The sequence below is a fragment of the Buteo buteo genome, chromosome 7, assembly GCF_964188355.1.
Source record: "Buteo buteo chromosome 7, bButBut1.hap1.1, whole genome shotgun sequence".
Taxonomy (NCBI): Eukaryota; Metazoa; Chordata; class Aves; order Accipitriformes; family Accipitridae; genus Buteo; species Buteo buteo.
The window spans coordinates 33147090-33164461 of record NC_134177.1 but is presented as its reverse complement, the minus strand read 5'-3'; the positions used below and the strand labels follow the sequence as shown (position 1 = coordinate 33164461).

Genomic DNA, 17372 nt, shown 5'->3' with positions numbered 1-17372 from the left:
GAGAGCGGCACGGAGGAGAGCCAATGGGGCGCCGGCGCGGGAGGAGGCAAAACTGATCCGGAGTCGAGGAATCTGCGGCTCCCTCCGGCCTCTCTTCCCCCCCACAACCCCGCCGCCACACGCGATGTCCTGCTTCGAGCCGCCTACTCCAGGCAGCCCCGGCCGACCTGCCCCGGGGTCCCCTCTCCGGGGGTGGAAGGCTGCAAGTGGAAGGCCCCTCCGCAGGATGACAGCCATCCTCCGAAGAATGCGTAGGCGCAACGACGAGGCCGAAAGCAGCTCGTAACGCCTCAGGCCCGAGGCGCTGATAGGGAGGGAGCAGGTCCCCAGCTGCTGCAGCAGCGCCTGGCGCTACGACCGCTTCCCGCCCTGCCGGCCGAGAACTACAACCCCCAGAAGGAAGCGGGGCCGGGGCGCATGCGCGCGGGTGGCCGGGGCGCTGCCCCGCCCCCTAGGGCACCACCTGCAGGTGTGATTGGCTGCGGCACGTCGCCAGCGCTGGGCTCTGATTGGCTGCGGCGACGGTTGAGGCGGTTTCCGGAAGGGGGCGGTGGGAGGAGAAGCAATATGGCGGCGGAGAGCGGAGAGGGACCGCAGGAGATGATGGAGGGTGAGAGCCGGCCGCGGCCGCTGAGGGGTCGGGACGGCTCGCCGCTCGGGCACTGCCGCTCGGCGGGGCAGCTGCCAGCTGCGCGCGGTGGGGCTTGTGGTCCCTCTGCGGCCGGGCAGCCCGCGGGTGTCCACCCCGACGGTGTCCACCCCGAGAGCGGCTGCCCGGGGGGGCGGGAACGGGGCCCTGGCTGGTCGCCGAGCCGGGGCGGGCCGCCCGAGCCAGGGGGAACGGTGTGTGTATTACCTGGGGCATGGCGCGACGCCTTCCCCCTCCCCGGGGGCTCCCGGCGCGAGAGGTGGAAAAGTGGGTTTGTGGAGATGAGCGTGACGTAAAAAATAAAGATAATAGGAAAGAAATCCCCTGGCATGACGTTGGTTTTCCTTAGTCGTCCCGTGAAACGAGAGTAAATACTGAGGGGGGAGCGAGCAGCTTCAGGTCCCTGGGGCCAAGGTGGCCAGCAGAGTTGTGGCTGGGTAAGCGGTGAAGGGATCTCGCAGGCTATGCTGGGGAGACGGTTGCTTTTACGTGCAGGGATTTTTTTTTTTATCATTTTTTGATGCCTTCACTTCTTCGTGTCATTGGTACTATTGTACACGATACTGATTTTTTCCTAAAAGTTTTAAAAATGTGATAGTTCTAATTCCATCTCCGTAATCTTTGGAATTGCACTTCATTGATCTAAGAAATTTCCTTTTTCCTCCAGTCTTCTTCCCAGATTGTTGGTTTTAGGAAGATGTGATGGGAGGAAAAAGTGCATCCAAAATCAAAGTAGAAACAAGGGGTAAGAGGCCTTTTATTTAAGACTAAACCTTTCATTTAGTTAACTTAGGATTTCTACTAACTGCATAGTGGTATATGTGAATCCTGGTTATTATATCTGCTTGTTACTTCTTCCCCCTTGCCCCACAGCTGAAAATAGCCTAATTCTGCTATTATGTATCTTATGCAGTTGATAAGCGGATTGAATCGGAGGAGTCGGGAGACGAAGAAGGGAAGAAGCAAGCAGTTCGCTTAGTAACAGACCTCAGTCAGCAGAGCCTGAGAGATGAGCAGAATGGCGAGAACTCCGCAGGTACCTTGCCAGCCTAAACGATCGTGTTAGGAAGTGTCATCTTACAAGTGCATACAGTAGTGTACATGTATCAGTCCTTCATGTTTCTTGTGGCTGTGTGATGGTTGTATCAATGTTAGTGAACAATGTGAATCTGCCCCAGAGCAGTTTTCTCTACAAATAAACACATGATAGTGTTATTATTGTTAAAATAAAGCTGCCTTCTTTTAATGGAACCACTGATATTAGACCTTTGGGTTTTTTCTTATTTATCCATCCACATTTCCCTTTCAAACCTTTAATATCAAAATGCAAAACACCTTTATTCATACTTTTGTTATGGAAACATACTAACTTTCTGTGGAAAGATGCTGGAGATGTTCATTAGAAATAAACATAAGCAGCTTTTCATAATTCTGCTTTAGTGTATGTAGTTTTTTTACCTAAAGAGTTGCCAGATTCGTTTGGAAGGCAAAGATGACTATTTCTAGATAGATTGAAGGAAGCTGTCAATTTTATTTTCTAAATTTAAAAATTCTAAGACCTATCAAAATTATATCTGTTTTGAATCCTCTTGACTTTAAACTTTTGCTACTGTATTTACTGTTTGTATTAGAACATTGGGTAGAAACGTAGACAGACTATTTTAAGCCTGTGCATGTTTGGTGGAAGGGTTTGCTTTTCAGTAGCTTGCATAGAATTTGTCATGAGCAGATCTGTTTCTGAAGACCCTGTATGGCAATATGATCTGGACTTTTGGTGCTAGCTAACAATCTGAGATGTAATAGTGTCCTTTTGATAGAGATGCTTGTGTGATTATTATTGGTCGAAATGGAAGTGAAATAATGCAGCAAACTTTAATCCTTTTTGACTGTGCGTCTGCTGCAGATCCCCCCTAATCTTAACCTTGCCTGTTAGAATTTGCAAAAGTATTTTCCAAACTAGTAAATTATTATGAGAATTTTAAATCTCATCTCCTAACTAAATGAACTCTATCTAGTCTAATTCATTGTTGACCATATAAAAATCCTATATATTAATGGAAAAATGCTGTGGTGATGTCTGTAAAAGTGTCAGAGCACACCTTGCAAATTGTACATCCCAAGCACTATATGATTAATACAACCATGAAGATCAGTCAGTCACAGTTTTCCTTTGCATGCGTGTAATATTGAGCGTTCAGCTGACGTAATTTAGCTGTGTGTTTGAGGTTATATTCTGTATGTTGTTCCCCCAGGAATTACAATATTAGAGAAAATATTTCAAGTGGCGTACTTTTATTCCAGTGAAAGCAAGAAAAACACATTCGATTTGGTCACTGAGTTACACTGGGTATTATTTAATCTAATGGCTGTATTGTTACTACTTCTTCCAAACTGTTAGGATTCAGAAAACTTCTACTAGGGCAGCAACCAAGCAGAGGAAAAATTTTGGAACATTTGAGTTAATTTCCGCAGCCAGCTTTGAGTTTCTCAGTGAAAGGAAAATGAAGAGTTTTCCACATTTGTCACAGAAGATCATAAATAGAAAGAGTTCAGGCGGCTGAAATTTCAAATTAATCATTTAGCTAATTATCTGAGGAATAGCGCCTCTGTTTAGAAATCTTATAACTTAGCTATTTATAATATTTTTCATGCATATGCAGTTAAAAAGTATAGTTAGGCTTTTAGTTGCTTTAAATGCTTGTGGTACTGTGAACTTACGTAACTCAGTAACTACTGCTCCGTACTGCGGAATTTGGGTTTCCTGAATGTCGTATTTTTTTCCTACATCTGCAAAGCTGTGTAGCTTGCAGGCATGGGTTACACAAAAATTCACTTAAGTAACTTCACTGCCAGAGCAATGTTTTTTTCCCCTTGAGAAACCTACTGCATTAAAAATCGTGGACTGAAGTGCTGTCTGCGTACTTACTGCATGCAAGTGAAATTGCAGTTTTGTTCATAAAGTGATTGTAGAAGGGTCAGTTTAGGGTGCTTTATGTCCACTTGGTTCGTAAATAAAATGTAGGTTGACAATTGATAGGACTGTAAATTTGCTAGAACCATTTTTCTTTCTCTTTGAGAGAAAATGTATTTTAGCATTCTAATACCAAGACTGAATTATGAGTGTTCTCAGTATACACATCTCACTCAGAGTGCTATATGGAGAGTGTTTTATACACACTGCATAAACTTTATGAGAGTTGATCTTGTTATGTAAATGCTATTGCCTCTGTGTTCAGTTTTAAATTGCTTTTATTTCAGTGAATTCGGTATACATATCCTGTGTGATTTGGTTTTGTGCCTTCGGACTTGAGTGCTTTTTTCCCCACGTTGGCTCTACCAGGACTGGTCACTTGAAGCCATATGGCAAAAATACAAGGAGCTACCTACCCTTTGACAGATCCTGGAACAGAGTATTTAACCCATTGCCAAAACCAAATGTGTATAAATGGTCTGTAATGGGTGCTGTGATGACACATATAATTTTATAGAGAAGCCTGCCAGCCGAACCAGGTTGAAGAATTTTTTTGGCTTGAATTTTTCTTTTGTTGAAGATTGTTGTTTTTTTTTCACTGAGTGCATGGCTGGCTTTATTGTTGGACAACTTTGAAGTCTCAAAAGGACAAGTTTCTTCACCATGAGCATTAACTTACTGCTAGTGCAACTTAATGCAAGGGAAATAGTTTGGGTTTTTATGTGATTATCTCAAATAACTGTTATTCCAAACTTGGGCTGTGTTTCTGTTGGCTGTAAATTCAGCTAGGGTGCTTGTTTGTCTTGGAGCTCTTTGTGCTGGCAGCCTTTGTACCCTAGACATAGGTCAAGGAGATGCAACCTTGGTAGCAGCAGGGTAGGGTACCCCAGTTCCCTGGTGAAGTGCATGGCTCCTGATCTGGAAGAAAAATAAGAAAATTCAAGCGTTGCCCACTGCTAAAATGCTGACAGGCATATGTATGCATGTCAGTTGTGGTGGCATTTCGATACCGCTGTTCAATGTCACCAAGCCTACCAGCTCATTTTGCATCTCCAAAATATACTTCATGCTCCCTGCTAATTTATGCTATAAAGCATATTAAAAGATGAGGGGAAGAGGATTGCTTTTCAGTCTTAACTTCTGTGAGTCAGTTCAGTTAGTGCTCGTTCCTGTTTGAATGCCCAGGCAAGAGCAGTAGCCTAAATACAGCAAGGTAAATGATGGTGTGTGGAGCTATCAAAAACTTGGAGTTTGATAGTAGTATCAAAGATTGTAATGCTTGTACTGTTCATCCTTACAATACTACTTACAATGCCAAGCATCAGTAGGAAAAACACTTGTTAAGTATAGGGGACATTGGTCATTTACAAGAATGTTGTAACCGTGCTGGGCTATAAAAATAGTCATTACGTCTGGGTTAATGGAATGAGCTTGCATACAGTAATGCAGGAGTTATTGCAAAGCATTTGGGATTTGATCATAATTAAAGTTCCTTGGTTTTTTGGTAGTATGTACAGAAGCTACACACATGAAGTGGAAAGGGGTTGCGTGTTGTATGTCTGTTTTTCAAAGTCGAATTAGACTTTCTTTGGAAATCGATGCAACCAGCGCATGATCTTCAACAAATGGGAATTGGGCATGAATTATTCAGCATGAATTTATCCGGTAAACTTCGCTCCCTCTTGTGCAGTGATAGAAGCACAGCAAATGTTGGGCTGTCTTCCAGAGCTATAAAGGCATTTCCCAAGAAAATGTATGCAGTGTGATAAACGATGTTTTCTAGCATATTAGTGAGTTCAGCCAAACAAAAGAAGGGGGATCCATGCAAAAGCGTGCACAACATTGACATAAACTGGCAGTATTTATGAAAGAAAAGCTGAAGGGTGGGATTGCTGAGATGCTTGGTCCCTCCCGGCACTATCACTAGACAGTTTAGATTCCTTCCTGTCAATGTTGTATTAGGTTATTGGAGGAGCACAGGCACTTTGGATGGTGTATATTCAGAGGGATGATGGCCCTAAGCATAAAGAAAAGGAATCCTGCCCAAATCAGTCTTGAGCCAGCATTATTCAGCAGCCACACAGGCAGACTGGGGAACGTGCTGTTTTCTCTGTCTTTTCCATCTAGGCATGAAATTTTCTTGTTAAGAAAGCTTTTTTTTTTTTCACGACTAGCTGTCACAATGAAAGCCAAATAGGTAAAGTATATTTTAATGCATCAGAATATCTGAACTGTGCATCTCGTGTTTTTTCTTCTGAGGAGCATTTGCTCCCTTTGCCTTGCCTCTCCAGATGTTAGCCATTGTCATCTTGTCTTTAGCTATCAGGTAGCAGAAGTTTATAATATATTTGCTTCTCCTGCAGGAGAAGCAGAGACACCAGTGGACATGGAAACAATTAGCCTGGACCCAGAAGCTGAGGTAAAGGCAGATTTTTGTCCTTACGGACTTTATACAGCGGGAAGAAAAGGTGGGCAAAGGCAAGTATTGAAACCTGGTTAAAAGATCTAATTCTTCTGAAGGTGCTGGCTACCATGATCTTCCCTGGAATTGGTTCGAAGCCTTTAGACTAGAAGTAGAGGTGTTTTATTCTTGATCAGTAGCTGAAACTTTTTTGTTAGTAATTTAGAATTTTAAATTAAGCATGGAAGCACTGAAAGTGGAGCTATGCTGCAAGCATTATCGACGGGCTATGAGCTTTTGTGAGAATATCTTTAATGAACTGATTGCTGCTGTCATACCCATGATTTGTAATAGGCACAGCTGCTTAACCAGCCTTGTGCCTTGGCACTGGCAGCCTCATGAGCCTGTTAGCTGGAGAGTTTTTGAGCTTGGGTGGTGAAGTGCTCTATTTATTTTTGATTGACTGACCTGCAAAACTGGAACATCTGGGGCTGGACAGCACAGATGTGAAGTGCATCAGCTGATCACCGGTGCAGAGTTAATGTTCACAGAACCACCAGATATTTGAACTGTCAGTGGTTCCTGTTCATCTGAGGCCTGGAACTGGAAATAGCAAGGTGTGTTCCAGCTAAGCCCTAGCAAAGTGGGTAAGAGAATTTTATGCAATGCTTTATTCATGCTAGACAGCAGAATTTGTCTGTCTCAGTAAATTCAGAATTTACTGCAAAAGGTTTCTAATTTTGGCGAAACAATGCTCAGACTCAGGAAAGGGCTGTTGCCTTTTCGCAGATGCTGTGTTTGCAGTTGACAAGCTTAGGCCACATGCTTCACCTGCGATGGTAAAGTCATGTGCCAAACCCAATTTTCACAAGCTCTTTGAAGGGAAGTTTTAATGAGCTACACATTTTGTAAGACTCTAGTTTTCCTTAGAACAAAGTACCAGGTTGGTCTTTGAAGAGTGTTCTGAAACAACTGTTGAATCCCTCCATTTCTCTTTCAGGATGTTGACTTGAATCATTTTCGAATTGGGAAGATTGAAGGATTTGAGGTGCTCAAGAAAGTGAAGGTAACAGTCCTAAGGAATAGGGAATGCCTCTTGGAACTGGAGATTTTGCATAGCTAACCTATAAGAGGACAGATACAGGAGTCTCTTTTTAACTGAGATCCTAATGAGTTCGCTTCATGTTTAACTGAAGGAGGTAGTGTTTACCCATTTGTCAAGCAGTAATAAAAATCCTGGGGTTTTGCAGATTGGTTTTGGAAGTGGATGAGAGATGATGCATGAGGGCTCATCCTAAGAGATACATTCTGTACTTGCACAGCAGGCTTAACATACAATAATGCAGCTTGGAAAGACCTCTGGAGGTCTCTAGTAAACGCTGGCTCAAAGTAGGTCCCATTAGAGCGTGTTGCTTGAGGCCTTCTCCAGTCAAGCTCTTGAGTATTCCCAAGGATGGAGATTACATAGCCTCTTGGGGCTGCTGTTACAGTTTCTGACCATCTTTGTGGTAAAAAGATTTTCTTCTGTAGAGTTGGAATAAAACAAGAAAAGATTCTATTTAAAAAAAAAAACAAACAAGCAACAACAAACAAAACCCCAACAAAACCCCCTAAAACTTAATGGGGAAAAAAACCTCAACCTTGTTGTCTGTATGCCAAAAGGCATTACATGCCATGATTCATATCCATTTTCCTGTTTGTTTTTAAACTTTTCCCCAACTATTAGACTCTGTGTCTCCGTCAGAATTTGATTAAGCGCATTGAGAACCTGGAGCAATTGCAGACCTTGCGGGAACTGGATCTCTATGACAATCAAATTCGGAAGATTGAGAACTTGGAGTCTCTGGTGGAACTTGAGTGAGTCTGGGGGAAATCACCAGGATCAGGTTGAGGGTGGTTTGCCACTCACTGAATTACTCATGCTGTACTTAACTGCAGTATTTATCACCCAGGCCTTTCTTATGATTCATTTGGGTGCTCTGTGAAGGATAATGTCTGTTCTCCATTGATAGTTAACCTGTGCAGTAAACCAGTTTCATTATCCTGAAGCTCACCAGGGACAGTCAGCTGGAAATGAAATGTGTGCTGTATAAGGCAGCAAGAATGATAGGTGGTTGCAGCTTCCATGCAGGTGTGGAAGCACTCAGGTACCCCTTGCTCTTGGCAGCAAGAGCTCCATATAACAGGTTTTATTCCTGCAAAAAAAGACAAGAGATTTCAGGTGAGATTAGGACTCTTTTTGGAGGGTGTTAGGGAAGGAGTACTGCTTTTCCCAGTTTCTGGCACTTGTCTGTGATCACTCTGGAGATACATTACAAAACTGTTCCCACTGCGGTGAGGAGGACTAACCTACTTCCCACAGTCATAACTGCTTCGTGCTTATGGGACGCCTTGTCATTGTCCTGTCAGAGGCAGATCTTGTAGGCACATACCTTTCCCAAGAAATATGTGGTATTGAAGTTTGGCTGCCTCCCACAGTGGCAGCTCCATGGCTGAGCAAAAGGATAGCTATCTTCTGCATGTGACAGATTTTTTTTTTTTTTTACTTTTTTCCCTGACACACAATAGAAATATTTTGAAAATTATATTTGTTGTCATTTCTGATAAAAAGAAATGACACTTATGGCTCTAGCTTCAAGGCCTAGCAAAGTGCTTGATCTCTGCAGATAGTGAGGTTCCCCACCGATTTACAAGTGCCTCTTCCAGAATCATCCATGCCTGATGGACTGAAGAGACCTTTGTTCTGTTTTATCTCAGGATCCTGGACATCTCCTTTAACGTTCTGCGACACATTGAAGGACTAGATCGTCTTGCCCAACTGAAAAAACTCTTCCTTGTCAACAACAAAATCAGCAAAATTGAGAATTTGAGCAACTTGCAGATGCTACAGATGTTAGAGTTGGGATCCAATCGAATTCGGGTATGCTTGCTCTACAAGATGTTAGCTGGAGAGTTTTGTGCTCTTTGGCTTGGGATTAGCCTTTTCTGAAAGTGCACTTCATTGATTTTTTTACTTGCAATTTTGTTCTTTTTTATTGTTCCTGTCATTTAATGTGTAATTGCTTATTGCTGCACATGCTGGATCCTTTAATTATGTATGCATGTACTGCCTGGCTACTAAATTACTATTTATGAATTTCTCTCTTTAATGAACTTGTGCATCCCCTGTGTGTTGCCGTTTGCAGATGACAGTTTCCTCCTGCAAGAGAGCCAAGCCTATCAAAACTAGCAATTATTGTTTTCTCTTACCTTCCTAGAGGCTGGAGCTGTGTCGATAAAACCTATTGAATGCAAATTTAATTCTAGTTTGATTTGTGTGTGTAATTGATAACCTGCTACATTGGTCTCACTCAGGAAAAAGATTTTCTTGAGGCTTTGCTCTGAAATGCCTGAAAAACCTGGTACTGTGCTGCTGATTACTTTTTTTTTATAGTGCAATTTGTGACTTTTTCAATTTAGGTGATTTAAAATCTATGCCACATAAAGGGAAGCAGTTCTGAGTAGTCTCTCCTGTCCCTAAGGTATGCTTTTCTGCATATTGTCCAGTTTGTAAGAGAACTGGTGAAACAGATGACACAAAAGACTTGCAACGTGCAAAGTAAACTATTAATTTTTTAGAAGCTTTTTCAATTATATATGCTTTAGAAAATCCTTGTAACAGAGGAGTGCATCTCAATCTGAAAACTCTCTAAGCTGGCACCCCCATTTACAAACTCTGAAAAATTACTTGTTATGCTGAAGGAGCAAATTGGGAAAAGAACTGTTTTTCCTCTGTATTTCAAGCCTTGTGGAAGCACACTAACTAGTGGTTTTTTCTGTTTATCTGTTAATTGTATTCTGGCTTCTTCAAATAGCACTGCTCTATGCTTCTAATTGCTTTACTGGAGTGAGTAACCTGTGCCTAGGCTAGGCATGAAGAAATACATCTCATGTTATTTGGAGGCACCTAGAACTCTTGTAATAGTTTTCTGTTGGTGGGGTGGCCTGGCTATGTGCTTTACAGATGGGCATATCCTTAACTCTTTAGGGTAAAAGCCTATGGACTCTCTGTTCAGGCAGCTTTCTTGGCTCTGAGGTGCCTGATATACTCATCCCCTGTGCATTAAAGCTTCTGCAGTGATGCTGTCTTAGTCATTTTGCACGCACTCTAACCTTTCGGAGCACACTTACCCTGGAGTCTGTCATGACTTAATAAGTACTGTAGTTCTGTTCCTTTTCTATGAATGGTGGGGAAGCAGAACTTCATGCTTGAGCTGTGACATTTCATGCTTTTTTTTTTCCAAAGTTGGACTGAGGCAACTATAAGGCAAGCACTTCTTTATTTGTTCCTTAGGTTTTTTTTCCCCTCGTGTCCATCTGTTTCATACTCTCACTTAAGTGTGGCTTTTTTTATAGCTTCAAGTAGCTTTTTTTTCACCTGACTGTTTCTTCTCAGTGTCCTTAGAGTCACAAATATTTCCTCTTCAGGGCTGGGGGAGCAACAATGAGCAACAAATATATCATTTTCTTGCAAGGTCAAAACAGGGGTAAGTCCATAGGCTAGAAGGAGGGTAAATCCAAATCTGAGCTGATAAACACCTTATGTTGAATCTGTTGGCAATTGTGGGATAGAGGTTGAAAAGCTTCTTTCCTTTCCAGAGTGTATCTATAAATTCATAGTGTGTGTGTGTTTGTGTCCATCTTCCTCTTCCTTTCTTTATACACGCACAGGTAAACATGCATGTGCACACACACACGCACACACACACAGAGTACTAAGTGGTGGTAGGACGCAGTGGCCTGTCTCACCAGCACTGCTAGTCCCTGAAATTCTGCCAGGCAAGAAGGATGTGGAAAAGCTGAGATGTCACAAGGTACTTGAGCACAGATGCACAGCAGTGTGTGTTTCTATGTCCATATTACTGTTCTTCTGTGAGCTGAAGTATGTTTTTTAAAATTCTTGTCTCTTTTAACAGCACTTTTTTTTTAATTAAGAGGCTTTGCCCTGCAAAAAAACATTGTGTTTTCTTTCCTTCTGTTTACAGGAGCCTTTTCTAAGCCCACCCTTTTCCCCTTTTCTTGCCCTTTTTTCTCTCTCTTGTTTGTGCTTTCTGGTGCCCTGTCCTTTGTAAATAAAGAATATGGTGGTTCTTGATGCCTCACAGAGATTCTTATTTTCTCCCACTGAAGGCTGAGCTCAGGACTTAAACTGGTATAGTGTATATGTTTTGCCAGTAGCGTGTATATTTAAAACATGTACATCACTTAAATTGATATGTGTATGTTTTGTCAGTAGCACGAATATGTAGCCAGTAGTTAAATATATTAACACATACACCCATGAGACAGTTAACCTTGCTTATGACAGAGAAACTGTTGTGCAGAGAAGCTAAACAGCTTGCCTCTGTGTTATACAGTCACTGATGGTCAGGACTAAATTTGCAAATGGTATTTTCTCCTCCCAGATTCTCTTTCCATTCACTAGTGACAGATTTTTCTTGCTTCACAAATGAGTATCTCCTGCCCTGGATACACCTTATGGCCCAGGGAATGCCACTCTCAGTGCTCCCTGAGCCTTTTCATTCTCTGCTCTTGCTGCCTTGATTGTGGACAGTGGAGGCAACAGCTGGGACAGAGCAACATGACCCTCGCTGAAAATCAGTGAATAGTAGTGCCACAAGCCAGCTGTCACACTGGCTGAGGTTCACTGTCACTGCACAAAGTCCTGCACTTACTCTGCTCTTGGGTCACAAGGGAGGTCCTACTTTCTGCACGCTTTGTGTGTGGACTTGGCAGGCTCATGTTTATCAGGAGCGCAGCTCCATGGGTCAAGGCTGTAAAATGCCAACCACGTCCACAGGTTGGAGTTTTGCATCACAGCGATAACGCTGTCTCCTTTGGTCATTTTGCAGGCAATTGAAAACATCGATACTTTGGCTAATCTTGATAGTCTGTTCCTTGGAAAGAATAAAATCACCAAGCTCCAGAACTTGGATGCGCTGACAAACTTGACTGTGCTCAGTATACAGGTATTGATTCTACTTTGTACTGTTATGTTTTGAACAGCCTTGGTTAGATGAACCACCTTGTGATTTAGGCTAAGCTCTTCTGAATCAGCAGGTCTTCAGTGTCTGAGTCAAACTCCTGTACTGGAAGGAAGTGTGATATTCTCTGTGCTGTCTTTTCTCATCCTTTAATACTAAATGAGATTGACAGGCACTGATAAAATGATAAAAAAATGTTTGATTTTTATGGAAGAGAGAAGAGGAAATGTACGTTATCCCCCATTTTCTTCCTGATGTACTGTTTCCTAATATGTTACAATAACATCAAATGAGTTATGCCAGGGAAGTTGTTATAGTGGCAGCAGGCTCAGTGTCACTACCTTCTTCCTGAAGAGGGAAGAAATGTGAACAAGCCTGTGCTAAGTGAAATTCGTCCTTAATGAGCTTATGGAAAGTTTATTCCTTTGTAAGAGGTGGGATGAAAGATACTCAACTAATTTTTTTCATTGAGTCTCCCTCTCATCCATATGCCAATGCTAGTGCATTCCGGTATCTCTTACAGCTGTTGCCGAGAAAGGCATACTTGCTACATATGGTAGTACCTGTATGCATCAGTATTCTATTAGGACATAAAGAATTATGTACAGCAGAGTGTATTGAAGTGTTGCAACTTCCATTCTGACCCATCACATTAAAAAGACCTACAAAATGAATGCTATTAATGCGTAGGCCTATTGTTTCTAAAGACACCAAGTGGAAAACTTTCACGCTACAACTTTTGATGGGAAGGTCGGAGTCTGATTCTTCTAAACTTAGACTTTGACTCCCATGGTGCATCGGTGGTAGAGAGATCAAATGAACTGAGCTCATGAGATCAATGTGGATCCAAGCAGACTGTTTCCCCTTCCCATCCATACTTCAGATAAATGCTTTTTCTCCAATGACTCGCTTGGGTTTTGGTTTGTTTAGAGTAGACTTAAACCGTTGTTACACTTTCAGAATAACCGTCTGACCAAGATTGAGGGGCTGCAGAGCTTGGTGAATTTGCGTGAGTTGTACCTCAGCCACAATGGCATCGAAGTCATCGAGGGACTGGAGAACAATGTGAGCAGGCTCTTGCTAACTGTGTGACAGAATTACTGCCCTAAGCTGCTCCCCTTAGTGGCTGTGCTTTTCTGGAAGTTTTTGTTCCTCAGTTTCCCCAGTTACATGGGGGGTCCCGAGTCTCTTGAAACGACCACAAAGATCCAAGTATTTGTTATGTTAAAATATCTTGCATGGGTGAAGCTCCTCCAGATCTTTTGGAGTAGAATTGTTGTTATGACCTGGGGAGGGGAAGCACAAGGTGTGGTTAATGCAGTGGCCTGGCTGATATTCAGCAGTGGAAAAGCTGATGGCCACAGCTGGCTGTCTCTGCTGCAGCCTTTCAGACAGCAGGTTATAGATAATCATGAGTTATTTTCAATAGGACAACAACTGGAGCTGGGAGTAAGGGAGACAAGCCGTGGCGTGTGGCTTGCCTTCGTGTCAGTATACATTTGAGATTTCTGGATGGGACTGATTTCACGGAAGCCTGTAGCATTTTCATTCTGACCGAACAGTGGATGGCATTGTCAGAGAGCAGAGACAATCTGGAACTTAGTTGGCTGTGTGCAAGGCAGGAAAAAAACCTTTTTCTAAACCTGTAGGCTTTGCCACTGCAAAAAGTTTGTTCAACTCTGCTGCTTGAGAGGACGCTTATGATATGATTTTTAATGGATTCCTCTTCTTAATGTACTATGAGGAAAGCTCACTTTTTAGGAGCCCTTGGCTGGCAGTTGCCATCTGGCCAGTAATTGCTTTCATTTTTGTCACATGGCTTCTGGGAGGTCAGTAACCCAGCTTAATCAAAAACAGTCTTCCTTGCTATATTTAGGCAGTGAGAGGTCTTGTGTTGTATGTAAGCAGCTGGCAATAACATGTCTTTGCTTCTGACAGTTTCCAACTCTGGGCCTGAAAAAAGTGGGACAGAGAAGATGAAAGGAAATCCAGTCTAATGTTTTTGTGTTTGCTTGTCTAGAACAAACTCACAATGCTGGACATTGCATCCAACAGAATCAAGAAGATTGAAAATATCAGTCACCTAACAGAGCTGCAGGAATTCTGGGTAAGCACAGGCTGGAGCTGTTCCCTGAAATGTCTGTGCAACAGTGAAAGAAACCCTTCTGATGGGGAGCACTGGGAGGGTGGTGTACATGTATGTCTTGGAGTAAACTCTTCTTGTGCTGGTGACCAGCTAAGATCTTAACAGTGTACATGGATGGATTATATGATGGTTTCTTCTAAGGAAAGAGTTGAGCTTAAAAAAGTCTTTGCAGGGCTTTGCTTAGTGGTAACAAGCCTGTCTCTACCTAGGAAATAGGCCCTGCCTTCCTGCTTGTGATGGTTATGAAACAGCCCTACTGTGTCCTATTTTTGCAGATCTCATCTTTCTTTAAGTGAGCATGACAGTGTATGGGGGAAGCTGATACTGTCTCACCACTGCACCGGAGCACAGTACCTGTTTAGAGCAGAGTCGATATGTTCATGTCGTTATAAATACAAAGAAAATGAAACCATCTTCCGGTTTACTTCCATTCCTATGAGGTAGATAACTGCTTAGGGTTGCTTCTATTTCTTACTGGCACCCTAAATAGCTAAGCCCTTTGTCATTGATAAGTCTGGGGAGGAAACTTGCAGAGACACCCCCCTCCTGAAGCATCTGTACCCTGCCATATCTGGGAGCGGTGCACAAATCTGCTGAAGTTTGGGGGGGAAAAAGCAGCAGATGTCCATGAGTTGGCTCATGCTTTAGCTCTTGTAGAGTTTCTGCATGTCAAGGCTGAGAATAAGAGTTGTGCTGCTTAATGTGTGTCATTTGGAGTTCAGTTATTTCAGTTCTTGGGCAGAGGCTGAGATAAAAGGAGTAGAAAGCAGCTGCAAATGAAACCAAGCTAGAGCCTGGAGTCCAGGCTACCTCGATCATTTTCCTCATCTTGCAGTGTGGCTTAGCAGATGGCCAGTGGTGTTATCTGGCTGTGCCTATTCCATAAGGAACTCTTTAAATCAGGAGCTGAGAAGCCCGTTTAACATGACATCTTTTGGGTGGTAAAAATGAGACAGTGCAGTGTGGCTGGTGCAGGACCTGTTGTGATCCTTTGCAATTTCCTCCAGTCTTCCTCTTTGCTGTTGCTCTGCTTATAGAAGAAGGCGTTGCACAGCTGTTTCCATTTGTTTTACAGAAAGTAAAGGGAAGATCCTAACCTCATTGGACTTCCTTTGCAAGAATATGAGTGCCTTTGTCAAAGCAGAGCATTGGCCCAGATCTGTTAGCTGAACCCAGAAAATGCCCTTCTGCCTTTTTTCCACTTTAACACTGCTTTTAAAAAAAAGGTTATGTGCTTTTTGATAAAGAGCAGGGCAGGATTTCCTTTGATGTGAACAAGTGTTGCATCTACTAATTTATATTTTATCACTGACTGTGGAGTTGAAGCCACATAACAAAGTCCTTTAACACCTTAAGGAAGCAGAACTTCACATCCTAGATACAGCGGGAATCTTTTAACAGTGTCCTAGTACCACCTCAGTGGAGGGACTGAGACATCTGAAGGTCAAGTGGCATGGCCGAAGTAATGTTGTGATGAGCTGTAGCAGAATGAAAGAGCTAGCAGGTTTTCTTCAGCTTCTTAGTCCAGGGACTTAACTACAAAGCCATCTCCAGCTGGGACGCTGACAGTCCCAATGGTGAAGCAGTTTTCTTTCACTGAACTAGCTGGAGGGAGGCAGCTGGAGAAAATAGAGGTGCTTATCTGCCACCCAGTAAACAGGGTGCACAAAGTTTCCAGTTTACTGTTGGGTGCCTGATGTGAGGAAAAACAGTTGTTGAGGGGGGCCAGAGCCAATCTGTTGATTTTTTTTTTTAATTATTTTTATTTTTTATTTAAAGGTGGTATTGCTGTAGTGACTGCCTCTGTATCCAAAAGCAAAGGGTGGCTGAAGTCTCTGGGTTGGAGAGCACATGGCCACCTTGCACTCTTTGCTTCCTTGCCAGGCAGCTGAAGCGTTCATCCCCTTTCATGGGAATTCCTTTGCAGTGCCAGCAGTGGGGCAGCTCCAGGGCTGACAGGAGGAGAACTGGAATCGGAGAGCTTGGTGCTTTCTGCAGAGTACAGAAACAGTTTTTGTGGGGAAGTAATGTGAAGGGGAGAGGAAAATGCCACTTTTCACATCAGTTTGGGACCTTTTTTAATGTTTCCTGGGAAGCCATGAAAGTAAAGATAGATGTCACAGTGGAAGAAAATCTTCACATAATGATTTCCAACCCTTAAATGGACAGCGTATGGTCTGGGACACTGTATAAAGAGACTGTCTCAGTGTCTTGCTTGGTATTTCCCAGCATACTAGTTGGACTGGATACGCTGTCTGAAGGGTGGAACATTTGACTGGCGGCCTTGGACAGCATGGGGAGGTTGGAGATGGTTAGCGAGGCCTGGAGTGTGTGACTGGAGAGCACATCTCAGAGGTTCCAGGGGGAGAAGGATCATGTAGACAGGGTCATTTTATATGTGTGTGAAGACTGTACAGTGTTACTGCTCCTGGGTAGTAGTAATCCTCCTGAGCAGTGTCAGTGGGGCTAGGCTCCTGCTAACCAGGTTTAGCTTGGAAGTATCTGTGTGAGTGTGCCTGTATGTGCTCTGCAGATGAACGATAATCTCATCGAGAGCTGGAGCGACCTGGATGACCTGAAAGGAGCAAAGAACTTGGAAACTGTGTATCTGGAGCGAAACCCTTTGCAGAAGGATCCCCAGTACCGGCGCAAAATCATGCTGGCCCTCCCGACTGTCCGGCAGATTGATGCCACATTTGTTCGATTCTGAACCTCCTGCTGCCCTCTCTCTCCTGCCCTCCTTGGAGAAGTGTCCCAGCTGGGTTTTTTATCCACTTACCACTCCCCAGGTCTTCAGTACACTGACACTCGCAGAGCAAATGGTCAATAAAAAGCACTGAATACCAGATCTTGTGTACAATGCACTCATTGTTTTTGAAATGTTGTTGTTATTATTATTATTATTAAATCTTAACACAAGAGGCTTCCTTGTGCTTGTGTCTGTTATTTATGGGGGCGGTTTTGGCAGTGAGCATTTGCAACAGGCTGGAGCCACTTGCTGACTTTTGTAGACTCTGTGACACACCTTCAGGTTAGTAATGTCCTTGCAAACATCGCTTCCAGATCAGGCTCAACAGTGGTCTGAAAATGTGAAAAGGCAGTGACGGTGTTGATGTGGGGAGGAATCTGATAGAGACACCCATCCAGGTTCTCAGGTGTGAGTCAGGGCTAAATATCTGCTT

The 17372-nt window shown here is 43.2% G+C and overlaps 1 protein-coding gene across 2 annotated transcripts; it reads left to right on the top strand.

Moving 5' to 3' along the window:
• The first annotated feature begins 515 nt into the window (after positions 1-515).
• PPP1R7 (protein phosphatase 1 regulatory subunit 7) lies at positions 516-17114 on the top strand. 2 transcript variants are annotated; one of them, XM_075032328.1, is made up of 11 exons: positions 516-610; positions 1317-1394; positions 1563-1685; positions 5984-6039; positions 7022-7087; positions 7748-7878; positions 8779-8941; positions 11913-12029; positions 13005-13109; positions 14065-14151; positions 16724-17114. In XM_075032328.1, the coding sequence occupies exons 2-11, from the start codon at positions 1352-1354 to the stop codon at positions 16898-16900; spliced, it is 1068 nt and encodes a 355-aa protein (XP_074888429.1). In that variant the 5' UTR covers positions 516-610; positions 1317-1351; the 3' UTR covers positions 16901-17114. The 2 variants fall into 2 exon arrangements, with proteins under 2 accessions (XP_074888429.1, XP_074888430.1); XM_075032329.1 differs by lacking the exon at positions 1317-1394 and having other exon boundaries at positions 537-610.
• The last annotated feature ends 258 nt before the right edge of the window (positions 17115-17372 follow it).

Coding starts and splice junctions, on each gene's coding strand:
- PPP1R7 (XM_075032328.1), top strand. CDS start 1,352: ATGGGAGGAAAAAGTGCATCCAAAATCAAAGTAGAAACAAGGG. Junction 7,879..8,778: donor GAGTCTCTGGTGGAACTTGA/GTGAGTCTGGGG, acceptor GTTTTATCTCAG/GATCCTGGACATCTCCTTTA. Junction 12,030..13,004: donor TGACTGTGCTCAGTATACAG/GTATTGATTCTA, acceptor TTACACTTTCAG/AATAACCGTCTGACCAAGAT.